This window comes from Hyla sarda, chromosome 8, assembly GCF_029499605.1.
Source record: "Hyla sarda isolate aHylSar1 chromosome 8, aHylSar1.hap1, whole genome shotgun sequence".
Lineage (NCBI taxonomy): Eukaryota > Metazoa > Chordata > Amphibia > Anura > Hylidae > Hyla > Hyla sarda.
The window spans coordinates 126,816,019-126,841,963 of record NC_079196.1 but is presented as its reverse complement, the minus strand read 5'-3'; the positions used below and the strand labels follow the sequence as shown (position 1 = coordinate 126,841,963).

Here is a 25,945-nt window from a genome sequence, read left to right as displayed (position 1 = left end):
GACTGTTGACTGGGGGGGGGGGGTCAGATGTCACTTGTGATGATGTGGATGAGCGTGTTAACCAATCGACGACGGCAGATGGGTTGCTGTTGGAGACACAGCCGCTGGCTGATAATGGGAGCTCAGGCCTCTCGCTGCGACTCCTGCTGCCACTTGCCCCAAGTCTGCTGCCAACTCTGCCGGAAATATTTAGGCCTCTGCCACTCCTCTGTGCACGTCCTGGCACTTCTCTGCCTGACATACTTAGTGCGTTTTTGAGGGTATTACAATACGCTACACTACTCTTTAAACAGTATTTGTCTAGAACAGAAGCAGGTGATTACTTACGGCTGTCCTTTCACAGTATGTAGGCCCTTGACAGATTAACAGGTACTAAATGGTACAGCACTTGGATGTACCTATGCGGTATGCACTGATGAGGGCAGTAATATGCCTAACTATATGCAGAAAAAACTCTGTATTTTTGTAAAACACCAGCCGGTGGATACTATTGTTTGGACTTTGACGGTATGGAGCACCTTGACAGCTTAACAGGTACTAAATGGTACAATACTTGGATGTACCTATGCGGTATGCACTGATGAGGGCAGTTATATGCATAACTATACACAGAAATAAATCTGTATTTTTGTAAAACACCAGCCGGTAGATACTATTGTTTGGACTTTGACGGTTTGGAGCACCTTGACAGATTAACAGGTACTAAATGGTAGGGATCAACCAATATCGTTTTTTTAGGGCCGATACCGATACTGATAATCTGTGGAGGTTAGGGCCGATAGCCGATAACTTATACCGATATTCCGGTATAAGATATCGGCTATTTACCCCCCCCCCCCCACACCGCTGCAGATCATTGATTTAAAGCAGGCGCTTTAAATCAATGAACTGCAGTGGCTTTTGGTGCCATAGACCACCGCCGCCACCCGCTTCTCTCTCCCTGCCTGTCCGGGGGTCCTGAGTCCTATCAGCGCCACCACACCCCCGCCGCCGCTCCGCGCCCCCTACCGCCCCACCGCACCGCGTCGCACCCCACACCGCCCCGGCCCCATTGCCTCCCCAATCCCCGGTTTTATAATTACCTGTTCCCGGGGTCCACTCTACATCTGGCTTCGGTGGCGTCCTCCTGAGCTGTCACTGTGCGCACTGACGGTGACGTCGTGTCACGTCACTCGTCATTGCGTACAGCAGGACGCAGCAGGAGCCAGAAGTAGCGTTGACCCTGGGCCCCGGGAACAGTTAATTATAAAACCGGGGATGGGGGAGGCAATGGGGCCGGGGCGGTGCGGTGGGGGGTGCGATGGGGGGGCGGTCGCGGTGCAGTGGGGGCGGTGCATCATCGGCATATCGGCAAGGTAATTGCTGATACGATAATGCCCAAAATCGGGATTATCGGCCGATAATATCGGCCAAACCGATAATCGGTCAATCCCTACTAAATGGTACAACACTTGGATGTACCTATGCGGTAAGCACTGATGAGGGCAGTAATATGCCTAACTATACGCAGAAAAAAATCGGTATTTTTGTAAAACACCAGCCGGTGGATACTATTGTTTGGACTTTGACGGTATGGAGCACCTTGACAGCTTAACAGGTACTAAATGGTACAATACTTGGATGTACCTATGCGGTATGCACTGATGAGGGCAGTAATATGCGTAACTATACGCAGAAAAAACTCTGTATTTTTGTAAAACACCAGCCCGTGGATACTATTGTTTGGACTTTACGGTTTGGAGCACCTTGACAGATTAACAGGTACTAAATGGTACAATACTTGGATGTACCTATGCGGTATGCACTGATGAGGGCAGTAATATGTGTAACTATACGCAGAAAAAAAATCTGTATTTTTGTAAAACACCAGCCGGTGGATACTATTGTTTGGACTTTTACGGTTTGGAGCACCTTGACAGATTAACAGGTACTAAATGGTACAATACTTGGATGTACCTATGCGGTATGCACTGATGAGGGCAGTAATATGCCTTACTATACGCAGAAAAAAAATCAGTATTTTTGTAAAACACCAGCCGGTGGATACTATTGTTTGGATTACAGATACAGGAGCACAAAATATAAAATGGTATTTACTTTTGAATCTCACGACTTGCTTTTTGATATGAGAAGGAAATCTAGTAATAAATGTTCATTGAGGATTATATATAGAAATTTGATTCGAGGAATGGCAGTGGGTTTTCAACGGAATATTAGGAGTAAAAGGGAAAGGGACACTGGGGTGATTGAGAATTCACTTTGGGAGAGAATTTTGCGGAATGTTAATAAATGTTTAAGTAACAAAAAATTTCAATATGCACAGTTAACAATTATTTACCGTCTTTACTATTCACCCAGATTTTTACATGAGGTTGGTTGAAAAGTTAATTCAAATTGTCCCAGATGTGGGGAGGCCGAGGCCAACTTTGTCCATATTCTTTGGAATTGTGGGGTAGTAAGGGAATTTTGGAGAAATGTTTTTCATGAGATAGAAAGGAGATTCGAATTCCCGAAATTGTCCGTTTCAATTAATATGGCCATTTTGGGAGATGTTATACGGTATATTTAATGAATTTATGAACAATTTGTTTACATTGGCAAAACAAGTGATCTTGCGGAAATGGTTTGATCCAATTGGTCCAAAGGTACAACACTGGCTTGCTTTGTGTGCTGGAGTTAAAGTATATGAAAAAAATAGTATTGGCAGTAGACTTGTGCACGACCAAAAAATTCGTCTATTTTCGTTTCGTACATATTCGTATTAAAAAAAATTCGGTTCTGTCGCACATTCGTTATAGAGTAATTCGTTTCAATCTGTTTTCGGATGCATCCGTACATTTTCGGATCAATCCGAAATATATTTCGGATGCATTCGTTATATCACACCCGTCCATTATTTCGTACACATTCGTTACATTTGGCGCATTCGTTACTTCGGACATATTCGTTATTTCGGTCGCATTCGTTATTTCGGCCGCATTCGTTTTACTTTCGAATTCGGCAAATTACATTATTCGTTTTATGTTGCTGTATTCCTAACGATTAACGAAAACAGCCGAAGTAAAGTTAGGCCAGGTCAGTCAGGGGCTCAGAGTTTTCACCCAGTGGCCCAGATTTATCAAACTGTGTGAGAGAAAGAGTGGAGTGGTCTGGTCTCCCATAGCAACCAATCACAGTTCAGCTTTCACTTTACCAGAGTTCATTATCTGACATGTGATTGGCTGTTGTGGTCACTCCCCTTTTTCTCTCACACAGATTGATAAATCTTGCCAGCGTGTACTGAGAGTGAGAAATTGATTGTATTGTGTGTAAATTGTGTGAAAAAAACAATGTCTGGAATGAGAGAAATTGTGTCTGTGGTGTCTGGGAGAGACGATGGTGAGGATGAGCGTGCTGTTGTGGATGTGAGTGATAGAGCATGTGTGAGTGAGCGTGCGGATGATGTGTCTGAGTGTAGTGGTGGCGTGGAGAGGAGAGGAGAGAAGAGGAGGAGTAAAGTCCGAGCATGTCCAATCGCAAGACAAAGTGGTTGGACAATATCGGACTCTGGCAGTGGCAGCCACACATCTGAGTCTGAGAGTCTGCACTCAGTGGGAGTCCCACCAGCCAAAAAACAAAGAGGGCCGAAATTCACGGAGGCAGAGAACGTAGCACTGGTGGCTGCTGTTAGCACAGAAAAATTCGTGTTATTCAACACGACAGTGGGCACCCAGGAGAAGATGGCCGCCTGGAGCCGGGTGAGGGAGAAAGTGTCCCAAGTTGCAAGTGGCACAGCGGACAGGACAGTTCTCAGCATCAGGCATCGGTGAGTAAATATTTCATTATGATATCATCATCAATGTGTTGGCAAAGACATATTGCAAAGCATAAACTATGCTGGTCTTGGTCTAGGACAGGTATACCATTCTATAACCTTTATTGTTTGTTACACATATGTCCTTTACATACTAGATTTGTAATTACATCTAGTGTATACCGATGTATCCGTGGATTCGCCCCTAAAGCAAATGCTCCATAAGTGGGGAACCACCTTTCTTGCAAAAAAATAGTGGACTTGCTCATCTGCATAACTACCGGTAATTATGTATGCGTGACATGAGGATACACATATGAGGGGGCAATTTTTTTGTATTCTGACCCCTATAACTTTCTTAGTTCTCCTTGCACCCCGGTCTGTAGTTTTTGACAGTACCGTTTTTGTTTTAAAGGGGTACTCTGATTGAAAACTTTTTTTTTTTCTTAAATCAACTGGTGCCAGAAAGTTGATCAGATTCCATAAACCTTACAGTACGTATTAAGTTGCTGCTGAATTCTACATAGGAAATTCATTACTATTTGTAACCCAGAGCTCTCTGCTGATATCACAAGCACAGTGCTCTCTGCTGACATCTCTTTCCATTTTAAGAACTGTCCAGAGTAGGAGAAAATCTTCACAACAAACATATGCTGTTCTGGACAGTTCCTAAAATGGACAAAGATGTCAGCAGAGAGCACTGTGCTCATGATGTAAGCAGAGAGCTCTGTGTTTGAAAAAAAAAATAATTTCCTCTTTAGCAGCTAATAAGTACTGGAAGGAATAATATATATATATTTTTTTTAATTAAAATGTACACATCTGCCTAATTTTCTGGCACCAGTTGATTTAAAAAAAAAGTACCCTTTTAATGTGACATTTTTTTTATGTATTTTTTGTAATTTTTTTTGAGTCAGGAGTTGCAGTTAGTTACTACAACTACCATCATGCCCTCATACATGTGGCTCATCAGCTGCTCCAAATGAAATTCCAACTCCCAGCATGTTGGACTATACTAGTATATAGTCCATAGGTCAGTGTTTCCCAACCAGGGGTGCCTCCAGCTGTTGCAAAACTACAACTCCCAGCATGTTGGGAGTTGTAGTTTTGCAACAGCTGGAGGCACCCCTGGTTGTGAAACACTGACCTATGGACTATAAACTAGCATAGTCCAACATGCTCAGATTTTTAGTTTTAAAACAGCTGGAGGCACCCCTGGATGGTAAACACTGCTATAGTATATTTTGCCATTTTCCGGGAATTGAAGGATTGGTTTGAATAACTAGTAAAGATAAAGAGGATAAGTCTGACTATATCTGTGTAGTGTGGTATAAATGCAGAAATATGAGCATTGAAGCAAAAGAACAAAATTGTTTCTCAACAAAACTGTTTATTGTCATAAAACGGAAATGGTATGATAAACTTGAATAAACTATTTTATGTAAAACCCAAACAGGTACTATGACTGCAGGGCATCAGTCCTCAAAAAAATAAAAAAGCAGCAGCAGAGGAGGAACATCAACTTCAAGAACTGGGAGCTGGAGTTGAAGAAGCACCTCCTGCCAGAGGCTCAGACATCCGAGGCAGAGAGATCTGGTGAGTAAAATTATATATATGATTAATTACGTATTACAATAATATTAATTGATAAAACAACAAGAAAATAAAAAAAATAACTATTAGAACTTATACAATAACTGTATTACTATATATTTGTATTTTTCCCCCCTAGCTCAATAATGATTCTTAAAGGGGTACTCCAGTGAAAACCTAAACCTTTTTTCTTTTAAATCAACTGGAGGCAGAAAGTTAAACATATTTGTAAATTACTTCTATTAAAAAACGTAATCCTTCCAGTACTTATTAGCTGCTGAATGCTACAGAGGAAATTCCTTTCTTTTTGGAACACTGATGACATCACGAACGCAGTGCTCTCTGCTGACATCTCTGTCCATTTTAGCAACCATGCATAGCAGATGCATAGCAGATGCATAGCAGATGCATAGCAGATGTATGCGAAGGGCAGCATGGTGGCTCAGTGGTTAGCACTGCTGCTTTACAGTGCTGGGGACTTGGGTTCAAATCCCACTAAGGTCAAAAATAAATAAAGTGTGATAAGTGTTATAATAACATCAGCAGAGAGAACTGTGGTCGTGATGTCATCAGAGAGCATTCCAAACAGAAAAGAATTTCCTCTGTAGTATTTAGCAGCTAATAAGTACTGGAAGGATTAAGATTTTTTAATAGAAGTAATTTACAAATATGTTTAACTTTCTGCCACCAGTTGATTTAAAAGAAAAAAGGTTTTCACCGGAGTACCCCTTTAAAGCATTTATGCTATTTGTAATGTTGGGACATGCAGATGTCAGGGAATCTAGTCTACCCCGTTGTTGTCCTATACAGTAACCCCCCGATATGCGATGGCCCCGACATATGATCAAATTGACATATGATGGCCTCTTAGAGGCCATCGCATGTCGATGTCAGCATCAACATACGATGCTTTTATATGTCGGGGCCATCGAATTAACTGCTATCCGACAGCGCAAAATGCTTAAGCTTCTGTCGGATAGCAGTTTAAGCATCCCGGACAGGATCACTTGCCTATCCCCGCTGCTCCGGGTCCACTTCACGATCCTCTGGCGTCTTCTGTATCTTCTCCAGGGTCCGGGCCTCGCTTTCCGGCGTCGCTATTACGTCGTTACGCACGCGGTCATGGCGCAGCAACGTAATAACGTCACCAGAAAGCGAGGCCCGGACCCTGCAGAAGATGCGGAAGAAGCCGGAGGATCGTGAAGTGGACCCGGAGCAGCGGGACAGCATCGGGAGCCCCTGGGACTGCATCGGGAGTGGTGAGGACGCGGTCTGGAGCGGCGGGGACAGGTGAGTACAGCTTCCTATACTTAACATTGCACGGATCCCTCAACAGGGATCCGTGCAATGTAAAGTATAGGACAGTGGTCTACAACCTGCGGACCTCCAGATGTTGCAAAACTACAACACCCAGCATGCCCTGACAGCCAACTGTTGTCCGGGCACTGCAGGGAGTTGTAGTCTTGCAACATCTGGAGATCCGCAGGTTGAAGACCACTGGTATTGGAGGTTATACTCACCTTTACCCGCCACTACGGACCGTCACCGCTGCCCTGGATGTCACCTGCCATCGCTGTCGCTGTGTCCCCGACGCTCCGGCAAGGCCTCTGCTTCCTCGGCATCCTCGCTCTCCGTCGCCGCCATTACGCCGCTATGCAAGCCACTCCTATTGGATGACAGGATGGCATGCACAGCGATGTGATGACAACGATGGAGAGCGCTGACGATGCAGGGGATCCTGAAGAGGACGCGCCGGAGCCCCGAGGACAGGTAAGCTATGTTGAGAAATGGTCACATGATTGAAAGCCTGGAAATAGAGTGATCTACGACCACCCCTTTCCTTTGGCAGCGAGTCAAAGGAATGAGACACACTGTAATGTCATCTTTTGACATGTCCACACAACTCGTAAATTTGTATTTTCTAATTCTATATTGATAGCAATGTGGATATTATGTAAATTACTCAGCTAAATTGCCTATTGTGATAAAAAGCATGGTTAGCTATTTGCAATGGTGTATATTTGTAGTGTATAATGGTGTATAACATTTATAGGGTTAGATGACAAATATACACCAGTACAATAACTTAATTATTATATTGTTAAGCCTTAGGGAGAGTATGTTGTGTATCATGTAATGGTCAACAACACAACTGTTTTCAGTCACTTGATTTTTATTTTAAAATACTTTTTTTTAATTTTCATTATTATAATTTTTTTTTAGATCAACAAGGCCAGGCTTCATTAAGGAGTCACCATGACAGTTCCCCACCATCACCTGTCCTGTCACATTTGGAGAGCCGGAGTGAGGTTGAGGCAGATGATAATGTGCCAGTACCTGAGGAGGACATGGGCCAACCCCTGAGCTCAGCTGCCTGTTCACCAGCTATCCACAGTCCACCCAGTCCACTATCTCCAACCCCAGCACCCGCATCTGTCTGTCACGATGCCGGCTGGCAGGAGGTGGATCCTCTGTGCCAGAGAGGGATTGTCGTGGACCGTGCTAGTGGACCGGTTCTAAGTCACTACTGGTATTCACCAGAGCCCGCCGCAAAGCGGGATGGTCTTGCTGCGGCGGTAGTGACCAGGTCGTATCCACTAGCAACGGCTCAACCTCTCTGACTGCTGAAGATAGGCGCGGTACAAGGGAGTAGACAGAAGCAAGGTCGGACGTAGCAGAAGGTCGGGGCAGGCAGCAAGGATCGTAGTCAGGGGCAACGGCAGGAGGTCTGGAACACAGGCTAGGAACACACAAGGGAACGCTTTCACTGGCACAATGGCAACAAGATCCGGCGAGGGAGTGCAGGGGAAGTGAGGTATACATAGGGAGTGCACAGGTGAACACACTGATTAGAACCACTGCGCCAATCAGTGGCGCAGTGGCCCTTTAAATCGCAGAGACCCGGCGCGCGCGCGCCCTAGGGAGCGGGGCCGCGCGCGCCGGGACAGGACCGACGGAGAGCGAGTCAGGTACGGGAGCCGGGGTGCGCATCGCGAGCGGGCGCCACCCGCATCGCGAATCGCATCCCGGCTGGAGGCGGTATCGCAGCGCACCCGGTCAGTGGATCTGACCGGGGCGCTGCGGGAGCGAGAGTGTAGCGAGCGCTCCGGGGAGGAGCGGGAACCCGGAGCGCTCGGCGTAACAGTACCCCCCCCCTTGGGTCTCCCCCTCTTCTTGGAGCCTGAGAACCTGAGGACCAGATTTTTATCTAGGATATTGTCCTCAGGTTCCCAGGATCTCTCTTCAGGACCACAGCCCTCCCAGTCAACCAAAAAGAAGGTTTTTCCTCTGACCTTTTTGGAGGCCAGTATCTCCTTTACGGGAAAGATGTCTGAAGAACCGGAGACAGGAGTGGGAGAGATAAGTTTAGGAGAGAAACGGTTGATGATGAGTGGTTTAAGAAGAGAAACGTGAAAGGCATTAGGAATACGAAGAGAAGGAGGGAGAAGAAGTTTATAAGAGACAGGATTAATCTGGCACAAAATTTTGAAAGGACCAAGATAGCGTGGTCCCAATTTGTAGCTGGGAACACGGAAGCGGACATATTTAGCGGAGAGCCATACCTTGTCTCCGGGAGAAAAAATGAGGGGAGCTCTTCTTTTCTTATCAGCAAACTTCTTCATGCGTGATGAAGCCTGTAAGAGAGAATTTTGGGTCTCTTTCCATATGGTGGAAAGATCACGAGATATTTCATCCACAGCGGGTACACCAGAGGGCAAGGGAGTAGGGAGGGGGGGAAGAGGGTGACGGCCGTACACCACGAAAAATGGGGATTTGGAAGAAGATTCAGAAACTCTGAAGTTATACGAGAATTCGGCCCATGGTAGAAGATCTGCCCAGTCATCCTGGCGGGAGGAAACAAAATGCCGTAAATAATCACCCAGGACCTGGTTAATTCTTTCTACTTGCCCATTGGATTGAGGATGATAAGCAGAAGAAAAGTTTAATTTAATCTTGAGTTGTTTACAGAGAGCCCTCCAGAATTTAGACACGAATTGGACGCCTCTATCCGAGACGATCTGCGTGGGCAACCCGTGAAGACGAAAAATGTGTACAAAAAATTTTTTGCCAACTGAGGCGCAGAAGGAAGACCAGGAAGAGGGATGAAATGTGCCATCTTGGAGAATCTGTAATAAAGTCCATACCAATCAGAGACCAAGGCTGTTCGGGAACAGGCAGAGGATGAAGAAGACCAGCGGGCTTCTGGCGAGGAGTCTTATCCCGGGCACAGACAGTGCAGGCTCGCACAAAATCCACAACATCCGTCTCCAGAGTCGGCCACCAATAGAAACGAGAGATGAGTTGCACGGATTTCTTGATGCCCGCATGACCTGCGAGATGGGAGGAGTGACCCCATTTGAGGATTCCGAGGCGTTGGCGTGGGGAGACGAAGGTCTTCCCTGGAGGAGTTTGCCTGATGGAGGCTGGAGAAGTGGAGATCAGGCAGTCAGGAGGAATGATGTGTTGCGGAGAGAGCTCTACTTCCGAGGCATCCGAGGAACGAGAGAGAGCATCGGCCCTAATGTTCTTATCGGCAGGCCGAAAGTGAATTTCAAAATTAAATCGGGCAAAGAACAGAGACCACCTGGCCTGGCGAGGATTCAGCCGTTGGGCAGACTGGAGATAGGAGAGGTTCTTGTGATCGGTGTAAATAATAACTGGAAATCTTGATCCCTCCAGCAGATGCCTCCATTCCTCAAGTGCTAATTTAATGGCTAGTAGCTCTCGATCCCCGATGGAGTAGTTCCTCTCCGCCGGAGAGAAGGTCTTAGAAAAAAAACCACAAGTAACAGCATGCCCGGAAGAATTTTTTTGTAGAAGGACCGCTCCAGCTCCTACTGAGGAGGCATCAACCTCCAATAGGAAGGGTTTAGATGGGTCAGGTCTGGAGAGCACGGGAGCTGAAGAAAAGGCAGACTTGAGCTGTTTAAAGGCGTCTTCCGCTTGAGGAGGCCATGACTTAGGATTGGCATTCTTTTTGGTTAAAGCCACGATAGGAGCCACAATGGTGGAAAAATGTGGAATAAATTGTCTGTAATAATTGGCGAACCCCAAAAAACGTTGGATAGCACGGAGTCCGGAGGGGCGTGGCCAATCTAAGACGGCAGAGAGTTTGTCTGGATCCATTTGTAGTCCCTGGCCAGAGACCAAGTATCCTAGGAAAGGAAGAGATTGACATTCAAACAGACATTTCTCCATTTTGGCATAAAGTTGATTGTCACGAAGTCTCTGAAGAACCATGCGGACATGCTGGCGGTGTTCTTCTAGGTTGGCAGAAAAAATCAGGATATCGTCCAGATACACAACAACACAGGAATATAAGAGATCACGAAAAATTTCATTAACAAAGTCTTGGAAGACGGCAGGGGCGTTGCACAGGCCAAAGGGCATGACCAGATACTCAAAGTGTCCATCTCTAGTGTTAAATGACGTTTTCCATTCATCCCCCTCTCTGATGCGGATGAGATTATAAGCACCTCTTAAGTCCAGTTTGGTAAAGATGTGGGCACCTTGGAGGCGATCAAAGAGTTCAGAGATGAGAGGTAGAGGGTAGCGGTTCTTTACCGTGATTTTATTAAGACCGCGGTAGTCAATGCAAGGACGTAGGGAGCCATCTTTTTTGGACACAAAGAAAAATCCGGCTCCGGCAGGAGAGGAGGATTTGCGGATAAAGCCCTTTTTTAAATTTTCCTGGATGTACTCAGACATAGCAAGAGTCTCTGGGGCAGAGAGAGGATAAATTCTGCCCCGGGGTGGAGTAGTGCCCGGGAGGAGGTCAATAGGACAGTCATAAGGCCTGTGAGGAGGTAGAGTCTCAGCTTGTTTTTTGCAAAAAACATCCGCAAAGTCCATATAGGCCTTAGGGAGACCGGTTACAGGGGGAACCACAGGGTCACGGCAAGGAGTACTGGTAACCGGTTTAAGGCAGTCCTTGAAACAAGAGGGACCCCAACTCTTGATCTCCCCTGTGGACCAATCCAGGGTTGGGGAATGGTTTTGAAGCCAGGGTAGTCCAAGGAGAATTTCGGAAGTGCAATTGGAGAGGACCAAAAACTCAATTTTTTCGTGGTGAGGTCCGATGCACATTAGGAGGGGTTCCGTGCGGTAACGCACGGCACAGTCCAATCTTTCATTGTTAACGCAATTGATGTAGAGAGGTCTGGCGAGACTGGTCACTGGGATGTTGAACCTGTTGATGAGAGAGGCCAAAATAAAGTTTCCTGCAGATCCAGAGTCCAAGAAGGCCTTAGTGGAGAAGGAGAAGGTAGAGGCAGATATCCGCACAGGCACAGTAAGACGTGGAGAAGCAGAGTTGACATCAAGGACTGTTTCACCTTTGTGCGGAGTCAGCGTACGTCTTTCCAGGCGGGGAGGACGGATAGGACAATCCTTCAGGAAGTGTTCGGTACCGGCACAGTACAGGCAGAGATTCTCCATGCGGCGTCGTGTCCTCTCTTGAGGTGTCAGGCGAGACCGGTCAACTTGCATAGCCTCCACGGCGGAAGGCACAGGAACGGATTGCAGAGGACCAGAGGAGAGAGGAGCCGGGGAGAGAAAACGCCTCGTGCGAACAAAGTCCATATCCTGGCGGAGCTCCTGACGCCTTTCGGAAAAACGCATGTCAATGCGAGTGGCTAGATGAATGAGTTCATGTAGGTTAGCAGGAATTTCTCGTGCGGCCAGAACATCTTTAATGTTGCTGGATAGGCCTTTTTTAAAGGTCGCGCAGAGGGCCTCATTATTCCAGGAAAGTTCTGAAGCAAGAGTACGGAATTGCACGGCGTACTCGCCAACGGAAGAATTACCCTGGACCAGGTTCAGCAGGGCAGTCTCAGCAGAAGAGGCTCGGGCAGGTTCCTCAAAGACACTTCGAATTTCCGAGAAGAAGGAGTGTACAGAGGCAGTGACGGGGTCATTGCGGTCCCAGAGCGGTGTGGCCCATGACAGAGCTTTTCCAGACAGAAGGCTGACTACGAAAGCCACCTTAGACCTTTCAGTAGGAAACTGGTCCGACATCATCTCCAAGTGCAGGGAACATTGTGAAAGAAAGCCACGGCAAAACTTAGAGTCCCCATCAAATTTATCCGGCAAGGATAGTCGTAGGCCTGAGGCGGCCACTCGCTGCGGAGGAGGTGCAGGAGCTGGCGGAGGAGATGATTGCTGAAGCTGTGGTAGTAGCTGCTGTAGCATCACGGTCAGTTGAGACAGCTGGTGGCCTTGTTGCGCTATCTGTTGTGACTGCTGGGCGACCACCGTGGTGAGGTCGGCGACAACTGGCAGAGGAACTTCAGCGGGATCCATGGCCGGATCTACTGTCACGATGCCGGCTGGCAGGAGGTGGATCCTCTGTGCCAGAGAGGGATTGGCGTGGACCGTGCTAGTGGACCGGTTCTAAGTCACTACTGGTATTCACCAGAGCCCGCCGCAAAGCGGGATGGTCTTGCTGCGGCGGTAGTGACCAGGTCGTATCCACTAGCAACGGCTCAACCTCTCTGACTGCTGAAGATAGGCGCGGTACAAGGGAGTAGACAGAAGCAAGGTCGGACGTAGCAGAAGGTCGGGGCAGGCAGCAAGGATCGTAGTCAGGGGCAACGGCAGGAGGTCTGGAACACAGGCTAGGAACACACAAGGGAACGCTTTCACTGGCACAATGGCAACAAGATCCGGCGAGGGAGTGCAGGGGAGTGAGGTATACATAGGGAGTGCACAGGTGAACACACTGATTAGAACCACTGCGCCAATCAGCGGCGCAGTGGCCCTTTAAATCGCAGAGACCCGGCGCGCGCGCGCCCTAGGGAGCGGGGCCGCGCGCGCCGGGACAGGACCGACGGAGAGCGAGTCAGGTACGGGAGCCGGGGTGCGCATCGCGAGCGGGCGCCACCCGCATCGCGAATCGCATCCCGGCTGGAGGCGGTATCGCAGCGCACCCGGTCAGTGGATCTGACCAGGGCGCTGCGGGAGCGAGAGTGTAGCGAGCGCTCCGGGGAGGAGCGGGAACCCGGAGCGCTCGGCGTAACACTGTCCCAATGGACACGTACCTTAGGGTACTCCAAGAAAGGGACAGGTTGTCCAGGGAGACGAGGCACCTTGCACGGGAGATGCAACGCTTGAATAGGACCATGCACCAACTTCACCGACGGCAGGCTGACGACATCCAAGTGATGTTGGCCCGGGTCAGCCAGCAGCACCTTCAGGCCACAGCACAGCTAAGGGTGGACCTCCTGACGGCAATATCAAGAATCAGCCAATCACCTCCATTGGCTGACAGCAGCAGCAGCAACAATGGGGAACCTTCACAAACCTAAAAGATTAAAGAATCATTATTTTTAGGCTGGTTGACAGTTTTGTTATGTTAGAAATGTTGGCAATGTTTAGGTTTATTGTATTACCTCTGTATTCTATTACCAAAGTTTCATGTTGACTTGTATATTGTAACCTCATACAAAATGGTGCCAAATCCTTCCTACAATATAAACATGCAATTGGTATGATTATGCTGGCTGATTGTAGACAGCAGGCATACAAGGCAAACAATGATGATTACAGTTGTTATTTATTGCTACATTTGCATTCAAGGCCTTTGCCATCAAAATATTTAAAAAAATTGTAGGTAAGAGAAAATTGATCTCCTGTTGTGGTGTCTACATGATTGATGATAACTTTGATAGCAGAGCACAGATTCCACCAGTGCATGAAATGTGTATTGCAATAGTAACTCTAATTTATTATTATTTACCTCAACAGTTGGAGAGGTGGGGTCCTGAGGCATTGTGAACCTGGGTGTAATGTCCGTTTATTTGTTTTTGCATTTTCCCGTTTCAGGCCCTGTTCAGACATTGTTTTTCATGCATTATATGTTTTCTGTGCTTTTCTTCCAGGCGTGGAAGAGTTAAGCCTTTCACACATGTGTTAGGCGAGTGTGTTAGCCGAGGATAGGGGATAAGATGTCTGATCGCTGGGGGTCCCAGCTGTGGGCCCCCGCGATCAGACATCTTATTCCCTATCCTTTGGATAGGGGATCAAATGTTTTTCCCTGGAATACCCCTTTAAGGAACTAAAGCTATACATTTATTACACTGTGACTTTTAATATGCTGCTGGGATCTGTGCTCCATTTAATAGAGGTCACTTAAGTGTCAGATGCATTGTAAAGCACTACTGTCATTTAAGGGGTACTCCGGCGCTTAGACATCTTATTCCCTATCTAAAGGATAGGGGATAAGATGACTGATAGCGGGTTTCCCGCCGCTGGGGACCCCTGTGATCTTGCACACTGCACCCCAGTTAAAATCAGTCCCCGGAGACTGATTTTAACTGGGGTGCCGCATGCAAGATGAGGGGGGTCCCCAGCGGCGGGATCCCCGCGATCAGGCATCTTATCCCCTATCCTTTGGATAGGGGATAAGATGTCTAAGTGCCGGAGTACCCCTTTAAGAAAAAAAAATTGTCATTTACTTACCACTGATTTGCTGATCTCCTTTACCACATAAATGGACGTCCTTGTTGTATCCACAAAAATGTCCACTAAATGTCCACTAAATCCTAAAAGAAGGAGGGAAAGATATAAATTAAATAGAAATTATTAGCATTCTAAATGTAATGTTAGGAGGCTAAGAAGAAAATTGACAGACCACTAACCTGTTTGATGGTGCTGTTCACTTTCTTAACTTTTTCAAACAACTGATAACACAACGGGATCCAACATTCCAACTTGTAACCAAGAACTTCAACTTTTAACTTGAACTGTAGAACTCATAACTAATTGGTGTCAAAGCTTAGGGCAGGGTATCCCAGCTTGGGCATGTTTACTTTAAGAAAAGTCATCTGCTCCATGAGCTGAGGGGCCAGCTGTGAACGCTGTGGGCAGAGAATATTGCCAGTGACTGAAAATACCCGTTCACTTTGCACAGAGGTTGGGGGGCAGGATAGGAGCTCCTGGGCCACCATGGAGAGAGCAGGCCAAATTGCCCTCCTTTCATCCCAGTACTTGAGACTATCCGCTGTAGGTGCCAGATGGGGTTCAGACAAATAACTTTTTACAGTCTCTGCAACCTTATCTCTGGGTATCCTTGAGGGTTGTCTGGTGTGTCCGACCAAGGTTTGCAAAGTTTCTGCCCAAAAGTCAGCAGCTCTTGATGAATGTCCAGCAGTGTTTGTGATGGATGATGATGATGACATAGCAGGCTCATCCTCCTCTTCTTCTTCATCATCCTCATCGTCCCTCTCTGACGGCACAACCAAGTGTCTTTGCCTGTCACACACCCTGTTGATTAATTTCTCTCTCCAGCCTGTTAGGGAATTGGCTTGGAGTGCCATTTTGCCCTTAATTCGGGGGTCACACATGGTGGCAAGCATCAATTCAGGGCAAGCATCAGTGAGCTCTGTGATCCTCCGGTTTAATTGTCCATGCAGTCTCCTGACAAGTGTGGCAACATCAGGTACTATGTATCCTCCAGGCAAGTTTTCTCTATGGTTGAGGATGGCATCCATTTTGTTAACAAGATGGGTAAAGAGGGGGATGACTTGAGCCAAGCTTGCACTTTCTTGACTTAGGTTTTCTGTGGCTGCACGAAAGGGGCTTAGTACAGTCACCACCTGAGCTATTATTTTCCACTCCTCCCTGCTAAGTGGTCTGGCCACACCGATGACATGCTCATGTGACATTGCATGTATAGCTTTTTGTTGCTCCAGAATTCTTTCAAGCATGTCCAATGTAGAATTCCACCTGGTGCTTACATCCTGCTTCAGGCGGTGTTGAGGAAGACCTGCCTTAATCTGCTCCTGCCTGAAAATGTGACTGTCCTTCACACTTCTATGAAAATGGCCTGCAATTTTCCTACAGGAGTCTAACACTTCAGAGAGCTTTGTATTGCTCTCAGTGGTGTCATCTATACCTGCCTTTACTACAAGATGGAGGACATGGGCGGAGCATCGGACACCAACAAATTTGCCATCCCGCAGTGCTTTTAACATATTGGCTGCCCCATCAGTGACCACAAACCCCATCTTCGCCTGTGTATTTGCCTGCTCCCCAAGCCACTCTGCCACCATTTTCTGTAATGCACGGGTTATGTTATGCGAGCTGTGCTGCTCATCTAAAACCTCTGCATGCAGTAGGAATGAGCAGTGCCCCTGATTTTGTTTTTCTACAACACCAGCTCCTGTGCTTCTTGGCCCTGATGTAATTTGGGCTGGTTCCATTACAATGGGCTGCCACCAGTGTGCTGTTAGTGATAAGAAGGCATGCTGCCCACTGGGAGCACTCCACAAGTCTGTGGTGAAATGTACAGACTGTCCTGTGGCTCTGCCTAGCTCCTGTTTTATTAACTTCACACAAGATTTATGTAAGGAGGGTACTATACTGCGACTAAATGTGGTACGGGATGGAATTACATACTGGGGTGCAACTGCCTGCATTAGACGTTTAAACGGTTCCCCCTCCACCATGTTAAAGGGAGCTCCCCCGACGGCTATGAGCTCGCCAATGAGGCGGGTAATTTTACGGGACTGCTGTCTTGAAATCCCCCTGGAATGAAATCCACTAAATTGATCCAAGGTGGGCTGTTTTGCTTGACTGGGGTCAACAGCTTCACCTCTGTGCCCCTTGTCCAGGTTATATGAGCTGATGGTAGCACTGGAACTAGCACTTGCCCTTTTTTTACTGGGTGGAGGTGACAACAACCTACTGTCTTCTCTTAACAGGACTGGCTTGTGGTGTGTGCGCAAATGGTGATTCATGCCAGAATTAGTCAGATGCCCTATAACTCTACCACGACTGACTTCCCTGCCACATAGCTTACATTTAGCTGATCTACCATCACCAACTATTGAAAAATGCTCGCAAACTTTAGATTTCCGGCTGGAACTGGAACCGGGTTGTGCAGATGGGGCATTTTGCAGGAGGGGATTGCTTTTGGAAGCTGGAGGCCTTGTACTGGGGACGGTGGCACTACTTGAATGGGAGGGTGGTGTATCCATTACAACTAAAGAGCCAGAGGATGATGGTGGTGATGATTCTGGAAGGTCAGTTGTAAATAGGAGTGGCGATACAGGACTTTGATATTGTTCAGGACTGGACACATCATGAATGAAATCAAGGGGTACCTCCTCTTCTATGCTTCCAATGTCTACACCTTGAAGAGGCGTACTTAAATGCATTATGTCCATGTCTGATTGTGAGCCCTGCTTCTTGTTTCCCTCTCCTTCTTGGTGTCTAACAGATTGCGAGACATTAAGGGCCACAGTAGCAGCACTAGTGGTGGCTGTCTTATTTTTTTCTTGGATATGATGAGTATGGCCACTTGATGAAGCATGGGACTTTGCTGCAGGCCTTGCTGCTGATCCTCTTTTGTAAAAAAGTACAGGTGTTACCTTAGCTTGTTTGCCTGTTGTCTCTGTGCCAGAAGCCAAGTTATCATCAGGTAAACCGTCCATTTCTGCAAATCCAGTGACTCTCTCCACACACTGCAACTGTAACACCACCAGCCAGTCTCACAGGACTACCTCACAACTGAATAAAACAGCCTTACTGTCTGCAATACAGTAGGGATTGAATGGAATAAGCTAATTGGCTAAAAGTTACCATATGGTACCATGTGACAATGAACTCCGATCATATGACCTCCCAAGGACCAATTAAAAGAATGCAGAATTATTACTTTACTTTCGTTTACGGACAACGAATGCATTCGTTATTTCCCGAATGATTCGTTATTTCACGAATACATTCGTTATTTCCCGAATGTTATTTCCCGAATGATTTGTTATTTTCCGAATGATTCGTCATTTAACGAATGCATTCGTTATTCCCCGAACGATGTTATTTAACGAGTGCATTCGTTATTCACCGAACGCATTCGTTGTTCACCGAAGGCATTCGTTGTTTGCCTGTTCGTATTATCGGCGCTATTCGGAGATGCTCAAGATATGTTTTCGTTCATTCGGATCGCTCCGAATGTACGAAAACGGTAATTTTCGTTAAATATAACATTCGTGCCGAACCGAATTGCACATGTCTAATTGGCAGTTCGACTAACAAGCAGAAGTGGTTTGATAGGTCATGGGGAAGTTGGAATAGTGATTAAAGAGGGGAGGTGGGAGGGTTGTTGAGTGGGTTGTAGAAATTATTAGATTACTGTGATACATTTCATATGTAATATTGTTAACTTTACTTTTAAACGTATTAAGGTGAAAAATCTCAATAAATATTTTTTAAAAAGATACTTGTAGTCAGGCCTTTTGATGCCGCTCCATGTGCTTACGTAGACCCATAATTCCTAAATTTGGACCCTGGCTATGCCTTATTTTTTTTTTTTTTGCAGAGATGGCACTGTGTCTGGTTTTCTACATCTGGTAAGATAGAAACGAATTTCCACATGGTATAATACTATAAAGAGATAAGTACACAACCGCCTGACTGTGCCCCTCCTCTAAAAAAAGGCTTTTTTCTCAAGCCTATAGATGTATCAGCCTTGACGTCATCTGGTCCTGAGATGATCAGACCAGGAGGCTTGCATCTGGGATGTTTTAAAAATGTTCTGGCCCTACCTCAGCTTTGCATTTCATTGCTGATATCATCATTAAACTCTTTCCAGTTGTCCCCATCACTCCTCTCAGTATGAACTGATTATAGGCTCCTTGCTCTCCTCAGTATTAGTGTTGAGCGGCATAGGCCATATTCGAATTCGCGAATATATGGACGAAAATTCGTCATATATTCGCGAATATTCGCATATTCGTAATATTCTAGATTTATTTTCGCATATGCGAAATATTAAGGTATGCGAAAATTAACATATGCGAAGATAAACATATACGAAAATTAGCATATTCATTAATTAACATAAGCGAAAATTTGCATATGCGAAAATTTGCATATGCAAATGTTCGCGTTCGCATATGCGAAAATTCGCACACCGGTCTTACACAGTAGTATTAGAGCCTTCTTTACACCACACAAGCTGGAAGCAGAAAGGGATGATCACTGTGATGTGTACTGTGAAAAAAAAAATTAAGTAAAAAAAAAAAATAACGAATATTCGTAATTACGAATATATAGTGCTATATTCCCGAATGCGCGAATATGCGATATTCGCGAATAAAATTCGCATTGCGAATATTCGCGAGCAACACTACTCAGTATATCCGCCATGATGGCTTATAATATCACCAACAACACGCCTACTTCCACCAGTCCCACGAGTGACAAGCTCAGCCAGTCTCCAAGACAACACAACCCATGGCTGCTTCTGCTACCATGCACCTGGCTTCTGCTGCTACCTGTACTAGGCCTGGGCAAATGGGAGGTGCCCACAGAGCTGCTACTTTCCACTACCCCATCCTGGGTCAACCATTTGTTTAGCAGACTTTTGTTTTTTATTGAAAAAAGATTTGAAGTTGTCACTCACAACTAGTCAAGTGGTGGAGAAACTGCCAGGCAATTTTTATTCTCAATGCTTTTAATGCGGTTTTATGTAGCTAATCCCAGCTATATATGCTACATGTTTGATTAAACCAAGAAAATACCCATAACTTGGCCTGAAATGCCTATTCCCCGTTTACTCTCAACAATTTAAATACAGATTTATGTTAAACCCGGCTACAAAGGCTATATGCAGGGATGGAGCCACCTATAGGAGAGGTAGGTGCTGACCTAGAGCACCCATTGAAAGGGGTGCTGCCAAGTCCACCATCAGGGCAGCACTTTACTGCTGTCAGACACCTGGAAAAATTAAACATATAAAGCCCTGTTCTCTTTCTTCCCTTGCAGGCCGTTCCCCTCCACCCCAGGCTGCTTTCTCTTCTCTGCTGTCAGAACAGAGGGGGAGGGGCGAGGAGAGGCTGCAGAGAGGGGTCTGTGACAAGACCTATATTGATTTCTTCATGTGGACCCCATGGTGCATATATTTTATATACTGTGTGTCTGTCTAAGACTATATGAAAATATATATGTATGTAATTAGGGCTTAAATACTTGAGCCAGTACTTAAACTACTTAAACTCTTGCAAATATACCCAATACCTGATCTGATACCCGGCAGCGGAAAATGGTGTAGCCCAGACTGTAAATGCTTACTTTCTTGTTGGGATGTAGGTGAGCTACTATTGGCTTCATTATAATACATTTAGCAGAGGAGGTTGTCGTGTTCTGACTGGGGACCGTTGCTTGCTTAGGGCTTATTGGGTCTCTACACCGTTGTTGTTTTGTTCTGTAAGGTTGCTTCTTACTTTCAATTAGTTTTTATTAAGGATTTTTCAAGAAGATTAAAACACAAGTGCCGAAACGGGCACAGAGGTAACAAGAAAATATGAAATTTAACATATAACAAAGAAACATCCGACAAGTCCAATGATATGAATAAGTCAATCTAAGTTCACACAGTAAAGAAGCTAGACTACAGTTCACACAGTAAAGAAGCTACACTAAATCATATTATAGAAACAGCCTATTTCGTGGAATGTGTAATCTGGAAATGGGCAGAAGTCTGTTAGTGGGGCCTTTACCCCGGCTTAAATATATATTTCCAAGCTTAACCTAATGGTGTGAGACATTCCCAAGTGTCCCCCTCTCTATATATTAAAGGGGTATTCCAGGCCAAAACTTTTTTTTATATATCCACTGGCTCTGGAAAGTTTAACAGATTTGTAAATTACTTTGATTAAAAAATCTTAATCCTTCCAATAGTTATTAGCTTCTGAAGTTGAGTTGTTGTTTTCTGTCTAACTGCTCTCTGATGACTCACGTCCCGGGAGCTGTGCAGTTCCTATGGGGATATTTTCCCATCATGCACAGCTCCCGGGACGTGACATCATCAATGAGCAGTTAATAACTATTGGAAGGATTAAGATTTTTTAATAGAAGTCATTTACAAATGATGATATATTAAAAAATAGATGATATATTAAAAGTTTTGGCCTGGAATACCCCTTTAATGTAATGGGTGGAGGCAACCCGCTTATCCCATCTTATGGAAAATTTGTCATAATTCCCTGAACCAAGCGATAGTATTTTTTCATATGAGTAGGTTGTGTTCACCTTTTGTACCACTGTCTCAATGGTGGGGATGAATTGCGATTTCCAATGACTTGTGACTGCTATTTTGGCTACTATACAAATAATACAGCAAATGTCTCTGTGAGGAGGGGGGACATGATCCATATGTAAAAATAGAAGACAAAATTTTGATGTTAATTTGTTTTACCTTAGTCTCCTCAGCAGCGGAAACCCCGTTTGTGCTGCTGAGGAGACTAAGCTAATTGGACAGAGAATTTTTTATATATAAAATAAAGCAATGAGGCACCTCCCCTCGCCTATATAACCTGTCCTCTCACATCAGAACAGCGAGTTAATTATAAAGTATATCTAACACAAAACAAAAGAAGGGAGGGAAGCTTGTGCTGCTGAGGAGACTAAGGGAAAACAAATTAACATCAAAATTTTGTCTTCCCCGTCGTCACTCAGCAGCACAAACGGGGATTTAGCAAGTATAAACCCCTAGGGAGGGCTCTCCTGCCTTACAGAATCTAATATAGTTTTTGCAAAATTAACATCATTAGACAAAAAAGTAGTAACTCTATAGTGCTTTAGAAAAGATAAAGGAGTACGCCAGGTTGCAGACTGGCAGATCTGCTCTATAGGAACAGAACTACGCTCCGCCCAGGAGGTTGAGACAGCTCTAGTAGAGTGCGCCTTCGTAAATTCTGGTGCAGCTAACCCCCTTGTAGTGTAGCAAAGATTAATACTAGAGATGAGCGAACTTACAGTAAATTTGATTTGTCACGAACTTCTCGGCTCGGCAGTTGATGTCTTATCCTGCATAAATGAGTTCAGCTTTCAGGTGCTCCCGTGGGTTGGAAAAGGTGAATACAGTCCTAGGAGACTCTTTCCTAGGACTGTATCCCCCTTTTCCAGCCCACCGGAGCACCTGAAAGCTGAACTAATTTATGCAGGATAAGTCATCAACTGCCGAGCCGAGAAGTTCGTGACGAATCAAATTTACTGTAAGTTCGCTCATCTCTAATTAATACACTGTCATATCCATCGAGATATAGATGGTTTGGATGCTTTAGATCCTTTCCTTGAACCATAATTAAGGACCAGAAGATTCTCAGCTGTACGAAATACCTTAGTTCTTTGTAAATTAATCTTAAGGCATCTTACCAGATCTAGAGAACCACACAAAAAAGGAGAGGGGATATACTCATAGGTATATAGGGTCCTGTGGCAAACACACTAACTATAGAACCAAAAAAGGGAAAAACCACTTGAAAACGGACCATATGTAAAATAAAATAAATTTTATTAAGGATAATTCCAAAACATATAAAAACACAAACACAGCGTGGACAAACAAAAGTGGGAACCAAGGAGCAGGGGGAGACAATGAAAAGGATAAAGAAATAGTCCAGGTGTGCTAAGCAATGGTACAAAAAGACAGGTATGTCAAAATGAAAATAAATAAATCATATACACATAAGGCACATACAAGGGCAACGTTGCCTCATTAATAAATGTGCACGTATGAAATACAATGCAATACAAATCACATGAATAAAGTGCCAAAGTGTGCAAGATAAACTGAGAAGACAAAGTATTAAAAAGCACACAGACTGGATCACAAGAAGAGGATGAAAACCACATGTAATGGTAGCATGAATCAAAAGAACTCCCTCCACTCCCCAGGTACCCACCAGACCTCCAACGCGTTTCACCCAGCAGGGCTTTGTAAAGGAGTCAAAGCCGCGCTGGGTGAAACGCGTTGGAGGTCTGGTGGGTAACTGGGGAGCGGAGGGAGTTCTTTTGATTCATGTCACAATTACATGTGGTTTTCATCTTCTTCTTGTGATCCAGTCTGTGTGCTTTTTAATACTTTGTCTTCTCAGTTTATCTTGCACACTTTGGCACTTTATTCATGTGATTTGTATTGCATTGTATTTCATACGTGCACATTTATTAATGAGGCAACGTTGCCCTTGTATGTGCCTTATGTGTATATGATTTACATAGTTACATAGTTAGTACAGTCGAAAAAAGACATATGTCCATCAAGTTCAACCAGGGAATTAAGGGGTAGGGGTGTGGCGCGATATTGGGGAAGGAATGGGATTTTATATTTCTTCATAAGCATCAATGTTATTTTGTTCCAGGAATGTATCTAATCCTGTTTTAAAGCTGTTAATTGTTCCTGCTGTGACCAGTTCCTGAGGTAGACCGTTCCATAAATTCACAGTCCTCACGGTAAAGAAGGCGTGTCGCCCCTTGAGACTAAACTTTTTCTTCTCCAGACGGAGGGAGTGCCCCCTCGTCCTTTGGGGGGGTTTAACCTGGAATAGTTTTTCTCCATATTTTTTGTATGGGCCATTAATATACTTATATACGTTTATCATATCCCCCCTTAAACGTCTCTTCTCAAGACTAAACAATTGTAACTCCTTTAATCGCTCCTCATAGCTAAGATGATCCATGCCCCATATTAGTTTAGTCGTGCGTCTCTGCACCCTTTCCAACTCCGCAGTGTCCCTTTTATGGACAGGTGCCCAAAACTGAACAGCATATTCCAGGTGAGGCTGTACCAATGCTTTATAAAGGGGGAGTATTATGTCCCTGTCCCTTGAGTCCATGCCTCTTTTTATACCTGACAATATCCTGCCGGCTTTGGAAGCAGCAGCCTGACATTGCATGCTATTCTGTAGTCTGTGATCTACAAGTACACCCAGATCCTTCTCTATCAGTGACTCTGCCAGTTTAATCCCCCCTAAGACATACGATGCATACATGTTATTAGTACCCAGATGCATAACTTTACATTTATCCACATTGAACCTCATTTGCCAAGTGGATGCCCAGACACTTAGTCTATCCAAGTCATCCTGTAACTTATGCACATCCTCTATAGACTGTACCGTGCTACAAAGCTTGGTGTCATCTGCAAAGATAGAAACAGAGCTGTTAATACCATCCTCTATATCATTGATAAATAAATTAAACAACAGCGGGCCCAGTACTGAACCTTGGGGTACACCACTAATTACCGGGGACCAATCAGAGTACGAATCATTGACCACCACTCTCTGGGTACGATCCATGAGCCAGTGTTCAATCCAGTTGCAAACTAAAGTTTCCAAACCCAAAGACCTTAACTTACCTGTCAGACGTCTATGAGGGACAGTATCAAATGCTTTAGCAAAATCCAGAAACACTATATCCACAGCCATTCCTCTGTCAAGGCTTCTACTCACCTCTTCATAAAAGCAAATTAAATTGGTTTGACAACTTCTATCCTTAGTAAACCCATGCTGGCTATCACTTATAATACAATTATCCCCTATGTATTCCTGTATGTAATCCCTTATAAGTCCTTCAAACTATTTACCTACAATGCACGTTAAACTTACCAGTCTATAGTTTCCTGGGGAAGACCTAGAGCCCTTTTTGAAGATTGGCACCACATTCGCCATGCGCCAGTCCCTTGGCACAATACCAGACACCAGAGAATCTCTAAATATCATGAACAGGGGTACAGATATTACTGAACTTACCTCTCTAAGAACTCTTGGGTGCAATCCATCTGGCCCTGGATATTTGCTTACATTTATATCACTTAACTTACCTTGTACCATCTCTACATTAAGCCAGTTCAGTACATTACATGATGTGTTACCAGCACTGACCTGGCCAATGTCAGCTCCTTTTTCCATAGTGTATACAGAACTAAAGAACCCATTCAGTAGCTCCGCTTTCTCTTGATCGCCTGTGACAACCTCCCCATTATCATTATTAAGGGGTCCTACATGCTCTGCCCTTGGTTTTTTTGCATTGATATATCTAAAAAAATATTTAGGATTAGTTTTGCTTTCTTTGGCCACCTGTCTCTCGTTTTTAATTTTTGCTGTTTTTATTACATTTTTACAGATTTTATTAAGCTCTTTGTACTGTTTAAATGTTATCGCTGACCCATCAGATTTGTATTTTTTGAAGGCTATTTTTTTGTTGTTTATTGCTCTTTTAACATCATTTGTCAGCCATGTAGGATTTAGTTTTAATCGTTTATATTTGTTCCCCTTTGGTATATATTTAGCTGTATAGTTATTTAGAGTTGATTTAAAGATGTCCCATTTACCTTCTGTATCAGTATTTGACAACACCTCCCCCCAGTCTATGTCCTGTAGTGCAGCCCTCAGCCCAGGGAAGTTTGCCTTTTTAAAGTTATATGTTTTTGCCTTCCCCGCCTGTCTTTATTTTCTACATTTTAAGTCAAAAGTAACTATATTGTGGTCGCTATTACCAAGGTTTTCCCGCACAGTTACATTACCAACCAGCTCTGCGTTGTTGGAAATGATCAGATCCAACAAAGCATCACTTCTTGTTGGGTCCTCCACAAACTGGCCCATAAAATTATCCTTCAATAAATTTAGGAATTGTCGCCCCTTGGTAGTTTTAGCCAACCCCGGACCCCAATCTATATCTGGATAGTTAAAATCTCCCATTATTACCACTGTACCTGCCCGGGCGGCCCTCTCTATTTGTTTATGAAGCCGAACTTCTATCTCTTCAGTGATA

General features: G+C 44.9%; 2 protein-coding genes across 5 annotated transcripts; one reads left to right on the top strand and one right to left on the bottom strand.

Annotated features, from left to right (window-relative positions):
* Positions 1-2,819: 2,819 nt before the first annotated feature.
* On the top strand, positions 2,820-14,280 carry LOC130285302 (uncharacterized). Its single transcript, XM_056536657.1, has 4 exons — positions 2,820-3,805; positions 5,250-5,389; positions 7,610-7,821; positions 14,266-14,280. The coding sequence occupies exons 1-4, from the start codon at positions 3,330-3,332 to the stop codon at positions 14,278-14,280; spliced, it is 843 nt and encodes a 280-aa protein (XP_056392632.1). The 5' UTR covers positions 2,820-3,329.
* Positions 5,253-18,420, bottom strand: LOC130283929 (zinc finger BED domain-containing protein 4-like). 4 transcript variants are annotated; one of them, XM_056533703.1, is made up of 5 exons: positions 15,025-18,420; positions 14,846-14,928; positions 13,777-13,850; positions 13,426-13,688; positions 5,253-5,386 (listed from the first exon to the last, which is right to left on the bottom strand). In XM_056533703.1, exon 1 carries the CDS (start codon positions 17,818-17,820, stop codon positions 15,145-15,147), a length of 2,676 nt encoding a protein of 891 aa, XP_056389678.1. In that variant the 5' UTR covers positions 17,821-18,420; the 3' UTR covers positions 5,253-5,386; positions 13,426-13,688; positions 13,777-13,850; positions 14,846-14,928; positions 15,025-15,144. The 4 variants fall into 4 exon arrangements, with proteins under 4 accessions (XP_056389678.1, XP_056389677.1, XP_056389679.1 ...); XM_056533702.1 differs by having other exon boundaries at positions 13,426-13,850; XM_056533704.1 differs by lacking the exon at positions 13,777-13,850.
* Between the last annotated feature and the right edge of the window lie 7,525 nt (positions 18,421-25,945).